The 14,200-nt window shown below is 46.8% G+C and overlaps 1 protein-coding gene and 1 long non-coding RNA gene across 3 annotated transcripts in view; one reads left to right on the forward strand and one right to left on the reverse strand.

Moving 5' to 3' along the window:
- Positions 1-7,612, forward strand: part of LOC139057304 (cell adhesion molecule Dscam1-like) — a 160,674-nt gene extending 153,062 nt beyond the window's left edge. For both annotated transcript variants that reach the window (XM_070535256.1, XM_070535255.1), the window contains exons 21-28: positions 304-495; positions 1,117-1,416; positions 2,251-2,430; positions 3,940-4,089; positions 5,724-5,772; positions 5,915-5,999; positions 6,085-6,164; positions 6,500-7,612. In XM_070535256.1, coding sequence (XP_070391357.1) covers positions 304-495; positions 1,117-1,416; positions 2,251-2,430; positions 3,940-4,089; positions 5,724-5,772; positions 5,915-5,993 — 950 coding nt within the window. In that variant the 3' untranslated portion in view covers positions 5,994-5,999; positions 6,085-6,164; positions 6,500-7,612. The remainder of the gene's footprint in view (positions 1-303; positions 496-1,116; positions 1,417-2,250; positions 2,431-3,939; positions 4,090-5,723; positions 5,773-5,914; positions 6,000-6,084; positions 6,165-6,499) is intronic.
- Positions 1-14,200, reverse strand: part of LOC139057307 (uncharacterized) — a 376,778-nt gene that overhangs the window by 248,513 nt on the left and 114,065 nt on the right. The gene's annotated exons all lie outside the window — the stretch shown is intronic.

Raw genomic sequence — 14,200 nt, forward strand, 5'->3', positions numbered from 1 at the left:
GAAAGCAAAGCAATTTACATCAATTTATGAACTAGCACACACACTTTGCTATATATGGTGAGCAGAAATAAGGATAGAAGCATGCACAACTCCGTTTGACTTGTGAGTAATACGCGATAGAATGGAAAGCGCATGAAACCCCAGGGTTATCTGCAATCGGTGAAGAAGGGCATACGCGGTGCATCAAATCCACATAAAATGTAATCCTTCGGAGCTCCTCACAACTGCATTAGCCACATTCTCTCTATTTCAGTGCGTGAGGCTTTGTCGTTAAAGTGTGTGTCTATCTAACAATCATCGCAGCGTACTACGTGTCGTGGCGGGTGGAGGGCGACGAACATCCATGGCGGGAGCAGTCGGTGGGCGGCGACCGGACCAACTTCGCTCTTTCGGGCCTCGCATGCGGTACAAGGCACCAACTACGCATGCGCTCCGCGAGCGATGTGGGACGAGGGCCCGAGGGGAACGTCGTCACTGCCTCCACTGAAGGAAACCGTGAGTAGTTCCTCGTAACGATCACGAGGAGCAGCGATGTTTGAGATATAGGAACGCGACGACATAAGTTGAAAACATTCATTTCATATATCGTGGCTGTTCTTCAAGGGGCGTATATGTCCGAAACCGTCTTCTCAAGAACGCTGTGCTAAAACAGATTGGCGTTGAAAAAAGAAAAAGCATATTGCATGTGAAAGCGTGCAGTTAGAACTATTATTATTTTTAACAATGTTCCACTGTGAAGCAATGCTCAAAAGTGCGAATAACTTTAATAAGAGGGGAATGAGCAGCGACATATACCACAATGCCGTAGCTATACAGAATAATACAGAATCTATTTCAGAATATATAATGTAATACAGAATAATACAGAATGTTTTTCCTAAGAGGCACGTAATTAGAGAGGCAAATGCAGCTGAACCTTAGCATAAGAAGAAGTAACCCTAGAAAACGTTTCTAAGTTTGCATATATATAGATAACAATAAGTACATTCTAAAAACAAAAAATTTTTGCAACTTGGTTTCTGTTTTCTTTTTTAAACCACACATTTTCTGCCACGTTTTCTTTCTTCTTCGGCTTTTTTTTTTTTTGCTGCTTTGTCACCTTTCTTTTTCTCGCAGGCCCCGTGCTGCAGCAGGCGGACCGCCTTGTTGACAGTAACTCCACCTCCGCCTGGCTGCGACCCGAGGCGTGGTGGCACGGCGGCTGCCCCATCAGCCACTTCACCGTCCACTACCGGCGTAGCACCGAAGCTGACTGGACGCTGGCGTCTAGTCACCTGCCGTACAGGCTCAACGATGAGCCGCTGGTGCTCAGCGATCTCGAGCCGGGCTCCTGGTACGTGCTGCTCATGGTGGCCCACAACGACGCTGGCAGCACTACGGCGCAAGTCAACTTCGCCACGCTCACGCTGGACGGAGGTGTGTGGTCGTCCGGAAAACACGGAAGCAGTTTTGCCTCCTCACCCCAACCACGGCGGGCACAGTTCTTTAATTATTCCTTTAACTATTTCTACTTTTCTTTATTCCCAGTTTAGGATAACAAACCAAACGCTCGCTTGGTTAACTTGCCACCCTTTCCTCTCCTTGCTTTCTCTCTCTTTTTCGCCTTACATGCAGCTATTTTTCGCTCAAGTACATTGCTGCGAGACTCCAGGTATAGAAGCAGCCTTAATACTTAAAGCACGTTAATACCGAGATTAGCCTCTGAGCACAACTTTTCCCGTGTAGGAACACGAAACGACAGCCCTCAGGCGTGAGCTAGTAGTTGTACGATTCGCTTACAAAGCATTTGAGCACTGTCGGACTTATTCACCACCGCTGCACTAGAATTCTTACTCTGAAGAGGAAATAATTCTTAGCTTTTTATGCTCCAGAACAACAATCTGCTTACGAGGAAGGCCGTAGTGGGGGACTCTGGATAAATGTTGACCCCCTTGCAGTTTATTAACATGCATCTAAGCCTTAGTACACGAGCGTTTTTGCATCCCCCCTCATCAAAACACGGCCGCAGTGACCGCGTTCGAACCCACGACCTCGAGCTCAGCAGCGCAAAGCCATAGTAGCTACTGGGCTAGCGCGGCGGGTATTGAAACTTTCGTAAGCTACGGGATCCCAAATTTAGCCTATTGTGTATACATGCGATGTTATATGGGACACCGTGGCAGACAAGGGACAGGCGCTACATTGTTGCGCTCAAGAATGGACCAACTAACCCGGCAACATATTCTAATTAATAATCCACACGCTACGCAGACGTGCCTTCCCAGAAGCCTCACCTCCTGGACGCCAAAATGGCGTCTTTCTATCGGCACCTGACCGTGACGCTGCCCATCGGCAGCTCGGTGCTGGTGCTCGTCGTGGTGCTCGCCGTGCTGTGGTGTGTTCTACGCCGGCACGCGGAGGACGCAGCAGTGGCCCACGGCACGCCGCAAGGTCAGTGCACGTGCGGTCGTTTGCTCCCTTTCGCGCAAGTGCCTCGTCATGTGCGGTATACCTAGTGTCAAATATAGGCGCGCGGGTGTAGCGTTCGTGCGCTAACGCGAACCCCAATCGACCGCTTCAGCCTTGCCCGTGAGAGCAAGGTCAGGGCACAAGCTTTCACAAATGTGCCCCTCAGAGTCCAGTCGTATAGAAGGCTTGCATTCGACGTCATTGTGGCCGTACCAGCACCTAGATAAGCCGCGTAAGCAAGAATCTTAAAAATTAAATTATGGGGTTTTACGTGCCAAAACTAGCTTCTGATTATGAGGCACGCCGTAGTGGAGGACTCCAGAAATTTCGACCACCCGGGGATCTTTAACGTGCACCTATATCTAAGTACACGGGCGTTTTCGCATTTCGCCCCCCATCGAAATGCGGCCGCCGTGGCCGGGATTCGATCCCGCGACCTCGTGCTCAGCAGCCCAACACCATAGCCACTGAGCAACCACGGCGGGTAGCAAGAATCTTAACAGCATGACGGGCGTGTCTCGCGCCAACTCAGTAACTTCTAGATCTTGTGAAACACGGTCACCTTAAAAAAGCCTACGCATAAAAATATGGTGCACCGATGTCATTGTTGCCGCCATCTTCGGGTGAGGAGGCGAGAAGCTGTGTCCGTGAGACCATGTGTAAACGATCTGTACCGAAGATTGCGTATGTAACAGCAGGAAACGGCTCATCCCGGCTGAACGGAGTTGGCTCGCTCGCGCTCGCATTCCGCACGCGCGTGGCGTGCTGAGGTGAACGGCGATAATAGTATGTCTGCATGCAGTACATGGCCCCTGCTTCGTGCAGAATAAATCAAAAGTGCACGTAGTCCGCTGCATGCGGAAGCGAAACTGTTATTGTCTCTTTGAAAGAAATGGTGGCGCCGTTTGTCGCTCTTCCAATGAAACATGGCACTCGGAGTGTTTTGCTTTTATTGACAGACGACGGAACCAAAATATGTCGCTGAGTACAATATAAAAAAATACCCTCTTCGATCGGCTTTGATGCGGCATAAACTTGTTTTTGATTCTTTCGCGACAAGGATGGCAGTGGTCGAGCAAGATTCCTTGTTTAACCGCTGTTTCAAGCATCTATCCACACTTTAACCACACTTCAAGCCTCTATCTTACACAGCCTTGGTTCGATAAGTTGTTGGAGTGCTTCGGCATACCGCAAGGTGCAATCTCCTACCGCTGCCTGCAGCGATGAGCATTAATCTGCGCATGACAAGCTACCCAAGCAAATCCGCACTAGGCATTCGGCATGGGGGTAGCTCAAACGTGAATCGCATCGCATGAGCGGTTCGCACCATGCTGGTGGCCGATAACGAATCGCAGTGTGCCGCAACATCCTGTGCAGTATTAAAGCTGGGGCATTGCCTTTTAAATATTACAAGGTTTAAGCTGGTGCTATGCGAGCACGTACCATTGGACACGTGGTACCTTTAACCCTTTGCACCACACCTCTCTGCAGGAAGCGTGTCCGGCGAGCGGTACAAAAGCGAGGTGCTGGGCTCCGCGGAGCCCACTTACTGCGGCGGCAACGGCGGCTCGTCCCGTGGATCGTCCGCGTACGCCGTGCCGCACAGGGTCTACGACGTGCCTTACGCCCACAAGAGACCAGGTACTGCGGAGCCGACTTACTGCCGTGCCGACTTACAAGAGACTTACTGCCGTGCCGCCCTTGCCTGCGTAGACGCCTTTGACTTGCCGGACCCCTTCGCGCATACGCATGCGCGAACTCACCGTGTTTCTCCTCTCTCTCTCGTTCTCTCATATTTCTATTCCCTCCTCCCTTCCCCCCAACGTGAGGTAGCCAACTAGGCTCATTTCCGGTTGTTATCTCTGCCTTCTCCCTTTCTTTCTTCCTCCTCCTCTGTGGTTTGTCCCACGCGCACTTTCCTGACTGTTGTCCTGCTGTTCAGTGCGCCTCAGCGAATCGTCGCCAGCGCATACTGCCCCTTGGAAAAAAACAACGAACTTACACAGCTTATAAATAATTTGTAGTTTTCAAGTAGAATGGCTTGCTTCAGTCATCGAGGGCGTGCGGTATGCCTATTGGCAAATGTCGTTTTCTGACAGCTTTTACTGCTTTTCCCCAGCATCGCGCTCCCAGTGTATTTATTATTATTATTATTATTATTATTATTATTATTATTATTATTATTATTATTATTATTATTATTATTAGAATCCACCCCTTGTGGTCTATCGGTATCCCTAGTCTTCCAAACTGCTTTTCATGAAGCCTGTGGACAATCCTCGCCAAAAGGTGTAAAGAAATAAATCCATAGGCTTTCTACACTGGCGCTCTGTCCACATTATAGTAAAACACCGGTAGACTCTCTCCAAATCGTCAAAACCAACTTTTGTTAAAACACACAGTAGAGAGCATGCGCAGTTGGCCTGTCGTAGAAGCGCGTTGAAGAAGCGTGTGGACAGACGAGGCGTGCGAGAATGTTCCGATAATTAACGGTTGCGTCTTCTTTATGGACGTGTAATTTCCTTGAAGCGATCTCACTAAATTATTTAAAGAAGCATTTCTAGCGTCGTTTCTTTCATGCCATCGCGCATTCCACCGGAGCCATAAGCGCACGCCTTTAGCCACCGCATTCGCTCATGCATCATACTCTAGCGGTTTGATGTCGAACAGCGTCACACAGACACGCAGAAGATAACTGCCGCACGGAGCTCATCTTATGGAACCTCCGAAAACGAGAATACTTAAGGGCAAGCCTATTTAAGCCCAGCGCGGAAATGCTCTACTTAAGAGCGCCTTCCGTAGTGTTATAGGGAGCTGAGGATAAGTGGCAATGGTCCCACAAGCGCCTTCGCTTTACCCACGACCACCACGACATGCACACATAGACATATATCGTCTTCGCCTCTTGACTTTAGCAATGTGAGCTAACGCAGATAATCCGGCTCTACAGCTCATAGTTGTTCAACAGCTCAACAGCTGTTCAGTAACAACTCCCCTACTCCATTTCATTACTTTTTTTCTCCATACCACGCATACTTTCATCTATGCTATCAGTAAGGACTGCTGCCTGCCAACGTTTACTACACTATGTTATCGCTTCTGCGTCAGCCTTCGCAGTAATTTTATTTTTCTTCATGACGAAAGTGCGTTGTGCATAATTTGGGAGGATACAGTGAAATTACAGCTCGTTACATTATTCCTATCATTTTCTTTGCCGCGCACCACTTAGTTCTCAACAATGTTTTTTTTTTCTTCTCTTTAATTTATCTTTTCAGGTGAACACATAGCCATACAATCGAGAAAGTCGCAGACTGCCACAGGCTTGTAAGTAGCCATTCAGCTCTGGTGTATGCATGCACTAGCGCATGTATGAAAGAGTTTTCCTGCTTCTTCACTGAAAGTGTTATAAGAAAAAAAAACGCTCGTTCAATGTAACTTTATTTTTACGATCTGCCTTCCGTTCCAGAAGCCGAGACGGGTCAGAGCTTTTCTACGTTTCCAGCAAATGTAAAGTGTTCGATGAGGACGACATGCACAGATTATGACGCGTGGTAAGTCTTTGAAAACATGGCTTCCCTGTAATACCGCACAAAGAAGGATCTTGACATACAGTCGAATGCGTGGAATCACTTGCAGATTCGCACTTCTCTGCGACTTCCGAAGACACCCGAGCAGCAACTCTGCTGAAGGATAGTCAACAAAAGCGTTGTGATTATGTAAGCACTGAAATTACATTCATTGTTTCCTACATACAAGTTTCTGCATGAATAGCAAAACAAAACAAAAAAGATGAATTGAAAAAAAATGAAAGAAAAGAGAGAGAGAAAATAAAAATATCCTGGATGAAAAAAAAAAGATGTCAGATTACGCCGTGAGGTAGTTAACGCGCAAGTAGTTTTCTCAGTTACCACCTAATGCGCGACATCGTCTGATGACAAGCATATGCATTACATTGTTGCTTGACCAGTCAAACTCATCTTCTCTGAATTTCGCGAGTGTGAAGACAGCCATTTCTTTCTTTTTCGTTCATTTTTTTTTTTTTATTTTTCAGCCAAGCTGCGCCGTGGGGAAGGCACACACGACGACCACTTCAACTCTGCATCATCTAGCGTTTCTACAAAAGTTCAAGCGCACCGTGACTGACAACAAGCTTCACCTGTTTTTTCTGAAAGATTTCGCTATAGGGAACCTAAGCTCACGAGATACTTCGGGGTGGGCCACTTGGAACAAGGTCAAATCAACAACTGCAAAAAATAAGGCCGGATGAACTGAACTAAACACTTCGTCGCGAAGACGCGTTGATGTTGCATTAACATCGCTGGCTGTAAGAGTCCGTGGTGCTGACTGCTGCCAGTCCGATAAGAAAACTTTCCCAGCAGGCGTCGTCCTATCGACGATTATCAACCGGTGAGTCGGCGGAATGAGATATGTGCAAACGCTCCTGTTCCTGGTTGGAGATGAACAAACGAGCGAACTGTGTTCATGCGTTTAACTATCAGCATCGCATCTCGTCAACCCAGACCATGATTCAACTCGTTGCGGTTATACCTAAAACGCAGTTTCTCACTGCCACACGTAGACTATTTAGTCCATCCTACTTTGGCTCCAACAGTTCATTCGTGCATTGTTTTTTTACAAACATCACATTTTTCAGGAATGACACAAAACAGGAACATCCGCCTCAAGTTTTCCAAGTGACAGTTTCTTTTGACACTTTCTCATCGAAATGGCATCGCAGATATTTTTTCTTTGTGTTTTGAAGCAGAGATAGCCTTCTGACGCAATGGAGCAGCTCTTAATTTGAATCCTAGCCCCAACACAATCATATATGTGCTTTGCAAGAAGCAACTCAGGCTCGCCGTCTCCCACACTCGCTCGCGTATAAGATGCAGTCGTCCAAGACAACAAACAATCAAACAAGCTGCATCGTAAGATTCAAAGGGACCCAGGTCTGGCGTGCGTAAATCATTCTTTTACAAAAAATTGGGTGTTGTTTATTTTTATTCTTATTTCAAACCTTTTCTCAAGCCACGTGCAATGAAATCCACAACTGTCCGCAGCTTAGGAGAGAGCTCAGCGCAAGATGGTAGCAGCTGCTTGATTGATAGAGCGCACATGTACATATATTGAGAATGAAGCTGTTTAATAAATTATTTTGCTAGAACATTGCTGTGTTTACTCAACCTCTGAAACAAGACACCACAATGAACGCAATAGTTATTGAAAAAATAACAAGGAAGTAAGGCAGCGGCGCAAATGTATGTGGGCCTCAGCCTTCTGATTTCTTTTTATTGCTTAGTAAAAAGTTTTGCTGTGCAAGTTGGTTCATGGCTGCGCTGGTTCATGGTTTTTCTTTCTTTTTATTTTTCTCCCAGAACATATTCGCCATTCTTCTTTGGCAAATTTTTTTCTATTTTTTTTTCGTTGTGGACCGCTCGGTCGTAGCGCGCACTAAGTGCGAAACTGCAGATAATATGTGTACGCAAGCATATGGCGCTCATTTGCGATGCAGAAATGTCAAGCTGGTCATTAGCATAGCGCAAGGTTTCCAGTTTAAAAAGAGTTCTTCGTAACCTTTGCCTAAGCATGTGCTAAGCGCTTACCTGACGCAAATTTACACTTTCAGAGATTGTTTGCCGCACACGGCCCGTGAAAGCAGACGAATGCCGCAGTCTGAACAATGAAGCTACTAAAAATATAGAAAGAAACACATTTAGCAAGTAACAACAGTCTGGACGACTGCCGGGCTTCTTTGTCTCAGGGGACTTTTGTGGCTTTTAGTATTGTTCCAATGCTCGTGCAGTCTGTTTCTCATGCAAGTAAATGCATTCCCTCACCGGCAGTTCTTTTGTTCACTGTAAAGAAGTTGTCCAACAAAACGTGGATATAAAGTGCAGTTACACCAGGTAAGTTAGACGATCATCCTTCATAACCTAAGGCAAGTCGTTACGCCGCATTGTACGAAGCGGCTGCCGAAAAACAGAAAACCGACGCACACCAGCTACTTAAGAAAATATTTGGGTCAGGTGAGTATCAGAGGGTCCTCGTACGAGGGCGAATCAAAAAGTATTTGCCCCCACATTTTTAGCCAAATTACAGGGGTAAATGCGAAGTCAACATATTCATTCCCAGCGGTGGACCTTTCTTGGATCGGCCTTATCGGCCGGTAGTTCCGCGGCATGGCGCTGCCGTCAGTAGTTGAAGATGGCGGTTGTGCCCCACACGTCCACGGCGTACGAGCGACGAAGTATGATTCGTTTTCTAAGGGGCAAGGCACCAACACCCACCGAAATCCATAGGTAAATGCAGCCACGTATGGGGAAAGCTGGCTCGCTTCGAGAAGTGCGTGTTCGGAAAAGGCCACGCAGACTTGCATGACATTGAGCGTTCTGGGAGGCCGCGTGGGTCGCTGACTGATTATTTCCAGCGTAGGTGCAACGGTGAAAGCGGATCAGCGTGTGCACCTCAAGGAGATTTCCCGGGAGCTTGGCATTTCGTATGGGAGTGTTTACGACATCCTTCGCAGGTCCTCAGGGTGGGTGCCTAAGCAGTTGGATGGTATGATGAAACGCAAGTGAATGATTGCTTCACTGAATCATCTGCAACGATATGCCGAGGAGGGGGCAAGTTTGCTGGAGCGCATTATTACTGGCAATGGAACACGGATACTGCATTTCACACCAGAATCGAAGTAACAGATCATAGTGTGGGAACACCCGAGTTCGCCTGTGGCAAAAAAAAAAATTCATTCAGTGCCATCTGTTGGGAAAGCGATGTTAACGTTCTTCTGGGACCTCCGAGGAGCGCTCCTGCTGGATTTCATGCCACATGATGAAACCATCAATGCCGACAGTTATTGTTTCACACTGTCACGTCTGCTGACTGCGATCAGGCGAAAACGCCGAGAGATTCTCGATGTGGACAACACACTTATCCTGTGTGTGTAGTGACTTTTGAAGGAGAGGAAGAGAGAAGTGCAATGCCGTAACTGTCTCCCAGAGGAGGACACCTCAACAGCACTGCACAGGGAAAGGGAAGTGGGGAGAAAAATATCAGGGAGAGAAGGAAAAGAAGGCGGAAAAGAAATAACAAGAAGGGTGAAGAAGCAATGCGGGGTTTACAGCCGCGCTCTCAGCTGCGTGTCACAGCAAAAGTCAAGTAGGGCAGGAAGCACTTTCTTGACACTCCATAACAATGTGAGGCCACATGTAGCAATCAGAAGCGCCTAAAAGCTCCGGTCATTTCACTGGGAGAGCCTGGACCACCCACCATACAGTCCGGAGTTTTCCCCTAGTGATTTCCACATCTTTCGTCCGCCCACGTGCAACGATGAAGCTAAGATAGCAGTCCGACGGTGGTTCCACACTCAGCCGGACGAATTCTACCACAGGGACCTCTGAAAATTAATGCTGCGATAGGGCAAATGTCTGAACCGGTATGGTGACTATGTAGAAAAATAGTGTAGAGTTACGTAGAATAGTACGTATATTTGTAATTAGCTTTATGTACATTATTCTGGGTAAAAAAAAATAAGGGGGGGGGGGGGGCAAATACTTTCTGATTCGCCCTCGAAAATTTAGTTGTTCATTTGGACAGATAGCATGGGCAGAATAACGTACAGGTACGCTGTGCCAAACATAAATGTGCAGCTGTATTATTACGACGCAGACAACGTACGGGGACGCCGTGAGTGGAACTACAATGCTCTTATAACAGCTATCACTGAAAGAAAAACTCGGTTCACTTGCAAGTTCAAGTGTCTGCAATCAAACTTATATCATATTTCTCACCTAACAAGCGGAGTAGAACCCCAGGCCATCACCCAGGCTAACGTCTCATGCTCCTGATTAAGCTGAGCAGCTCCCTTTTAATATCCATCTCTTTAATCGAGCCTTACATCACCTCTCAACATGTATTTCATGTAACGTACTTATTTGGTTGATCACTGGGAAGTAGTGAGAGTTAAGGCATGTAAAAGGTCATCTTTGCAACCCTAGCCTTACGACTTAATATAGTATTAAGTGCCCTGGTGGAAATTCTTGAGCGAACTGTCAGCGGATCGACGCATCTATGACGATTATTACATTCAACCGCTCTTTTAACCTTATAATATATACACTAACTATGTCACATTTTCATCAATAGCCTAAAAATCTATTATAAATGTCACTGCCGTTTTGATGGCCTGATGGCCCAAATCAGGTGTGCTACTTTTCCTGAGAACATTAAAAAAAATTTGCCGATGAGCTACTTTCTGCACGTGTCTAGGTTTAATTCCAGTGTGTCTAACCAACAATTAACTTTGTTGTCTTTCGAGCCCTTCGAACCTTAACCCTTCAGACAATACGCATCGTTGGAAATGTTTCCATAAAAGCACGGTTGAATCCGCATGTTGATTTCTACACTCGGCATCATGCTAATGATGTTTCTTCGTAATGGTCCATAATGAAGCCGACAGCAGAGTCAGCTCATCTTACGGCGATTGACTTATGTTAGAATAGAGTGTGCGAAAACTTCCCCTTTTCCTTTTCACTTTACAGGCAAGGGGGCTGGGGCGAAGGGTCTATTCCATCCAAAAAACAATCTGGAATGGTTATATGGGAACCCGTACGTACAAAAAAAAGATGTTTCTTGTTCTCTGTTTTCCGTTTCCAGAAGAGCGAGCTAACAGAAAGCAATAAAGAAAGAAGAATAGAGCGACGTTAATAGGGTGTTACGAAAGCGATGCATTCAGCTTTCAGCAAACATAATTGTGTCCAACCGAAGGCGATGTCAGTCGCTGACACTGATGCATTGCTGTTGAGATAAAGCTCGAGCGAAACAGGGAGCCCGCTGCCGAGAAGGTGACCCGGGGCACGAGCCGTGTCTTAACCTACCTGTCTTTTATATATATATAGGGAAAGAGAGAGATAGAGAGAGAGGTTGCGTGTTGTTTTAACAACAAATACATCTAAAGTGAAGAGACGACGCGATTTAGAAAGAAAGGTACATGATTACATTCTGACGCCATTATTTAAAATATTCATGGAACAGTATATTTGTACAACAGTTCGAACGTCCTACTTTACCGAAAAATTAAGGTTCGCTCAAGTGCGTCACGCTTTCCCGCACATGTGTACTTCGAATCAATTAGGCTGAGGCACAGGAGGATAAGTAAAAGAAATGAAGTAAAGGTAGAGAGGTCAACCAAACACAAGTCCGATCTGATACCCTACACGGGAGGAAGAGAAAATACAGAAAGGATAGAGGGGGAAAACGGCGCTCTCAGTGTGAACACATGCAGTTGTCCATCACTTCACGCCTACAATTGTTCACAGAGGCCAGTCGATTTCATGAAGCGTAGCACTACCCGCGTCACTTTGTAAGCCTGCGACTGGTCGAAAATGGTCTGCTGTCTAATCGGTTTAACGCACTCCGAAGAACGTCGCGCTCGATATCATAAAGATAACCAAAAACACAACACGTGCTCGATCGTATCTTCCCAGTTGCATGAACCGCAGAAAGGTGTGTCGGACATTCCAATAAGGAATGAGTAGGCTTTCGTAAAATCCAAATGAGTCACAATCAGTTTGGGTCATTTTGTACGCAGGCACCATAACTGTATCTGCTAACTAAGGGTTCGCTAGCGTATATAAAAGTTCATAGAGAACGTTTCCGGCGACTCCATTATATGAATAAAAACACTACTGTGACAGAGCACTATTATCGATTCCTATCTGCTTTCGTATCCACACTTCGTAATATTTTACCTCACTGTATTGTTTAATGTGTTTTGACACCCGCTTTTCTGTTCTTTTTTCCGTGAATATAATCTCCCAAAGAAAGGCAGCCCTACTGACGGCATCGGAAAAGTAAATGTAAACTCCATCAAGTTTACTAGGGTGGTTGCTTGGGCTAGTTGGTAATTCATGATCAAAAATAATGTACAGCGCAAAGGACAAGGACAGTGATAGACGACATACACAGCGCTGTGTATGTCGTCTATCACTGTCCTTGTCCTTTGCGCTGTACATTATTTTTGTCCATCAAGTTTATTCGGCAAAAAATAAACTCACAATTCTGAGGGTTTATTACGCACGCTGGACTAACGCGAACTCGGCGCACAAACCCGTCACGCCCCAATTTCTTTCTGGTCAGGAATGAACCCCTTTCACATTCGCTTACAGTGTGAATAAACAATTGCACACACACTGATCGCGCAAGATAGCAATGCCCGCAAAGACAAGAGATGGGGCGCAGTTGATTGGTCTTTCCTCTCTGGAAGAAAAAAGGAAAGTCATATTATGGCAAATGAAACTTCACCTTCACTCGCGTATCGCTCGGCCTTTTCTTTCGCAGAAGATATGAACATAAAGAAATGTAAGCATGCGAGGCGAAAGTGCACAACAGTCTTTTTTTACGCGCGGCCAGGCGTACACAAAACCAGAGCTCCGAATGACGCGGTCTTTTTTTCTTCCTTTTCTTCAGCCTCGACGCAGACGGGTAGTGTGCGCGAAGAAGGGTGAAGAGAAACGCCAGCGGGAGTTCGAAGACCCAGCATCCACCGATTCGCTCGTGAATAGCAGGAAGCAGCGCACAAGCATTTCTTCTTCGCAGCTCATTTTTTGCGCTCTCTCTACACTTTTACCTCACTTACGTTAAAATCGCAACGCCGTCGTTCGTCACCGTCATCGACGTCGTTGCTTTCAGTGATGTGCCTCTTGCATACGCCTCGCGATTGTGAGCAGCCGAACTAAAAGAGAGAAAAAAAAGACATCCGTGCAGTGCAGCGGAAGCTATGGGTCGCGTCAGTCAATCACAAAAGCGCTCCTCAATGAAGTACTGCTAAACGCCCTCTGCGCGACGCCGATTGAATCGAACTTTCACAGAGGGATAAGCGGTGCGCAATGGGCGAGTTGCACTTCCTTCTCTGGAACACGCAGCTGGATCTCTCCTTTTACCAAATGACTGACAGGAGCACTAGCTTTCGCAGCACTGCACGGCACTCGGACTCCCTCTTGCCATGGCAACGGCCCTCTTTCCCAGCTTTCGTCCCTGCCTGCCGCGCCACCACCAGAGTATTTAGTTATGGAACATCGGTGAGGCCGTCGTCGCACCAGAAGTGGTCGTGCGCTCTCCGGAGCACGTTCATGAAAGAGGACGGCGGTGTTCTGTGGCGTCGGGAACGACCTTTCTCTCTTGCAGCGCTGATGTGGTCAACATAGCTTGCGGAGGTGATTCAGAAGAGGAGAGGGCTCCGCGGTTAATGCATGCCTTGCGCCGAAGCTTCGCCTTCTGAACGAAATGGCAGGCCACCGAATCAAACGTATCTCGTCAGTAGAAGGGTTGGCATTAAGCACGCGCGCTCGCGCGATTGCCGAGGACGTGCAGTTCGAATATCCGCCTTTGTATACCAGCGTGCCTAGCTGTTCGCATTCGAGGATTACGAATGCGTCATTTGCGAACATGCGATGCCTAATGGCGGCTCTTCGAAAAACACACTTTGTACGCCTGTTTGGAGGGGCTCAGTTCGGCACTCGATTCATCGTTGTTTGCAGGCTGAAGAGCGAAAGCATCATCGCCTTTATTTTTCATCTTCATTTCGTCTGTTCCACTTTATAGTCAATTCAGAGACATGTCTGAATGAAACGCGCTGCACTCATTAGTGTCGATAGAAGGAAATGGTGCTAGACTGCACGAGCGTTCACGTATAGTTGCGAGACAATGTGAGCCATTGAGCTTGAGGAAGAGGTAAGCTCAGAATGTAACAATG

Source organism: Dermacentor albipictus, chromosome 3 (assembly GCF_038994185.2).
Source record: "Dermacentor albipictus isolate Rhodes 1998 colony chromosome 3, USDA_Dalb.pri_finalv2, whole genome shotgun sequence".
NCBI classification, from domain to species: Eukaryota; Metazoa; Arthropoda; class Arachnida; order Ixodida; family Ixodidae; genus Dermacentor; species Dermacentor albipictus.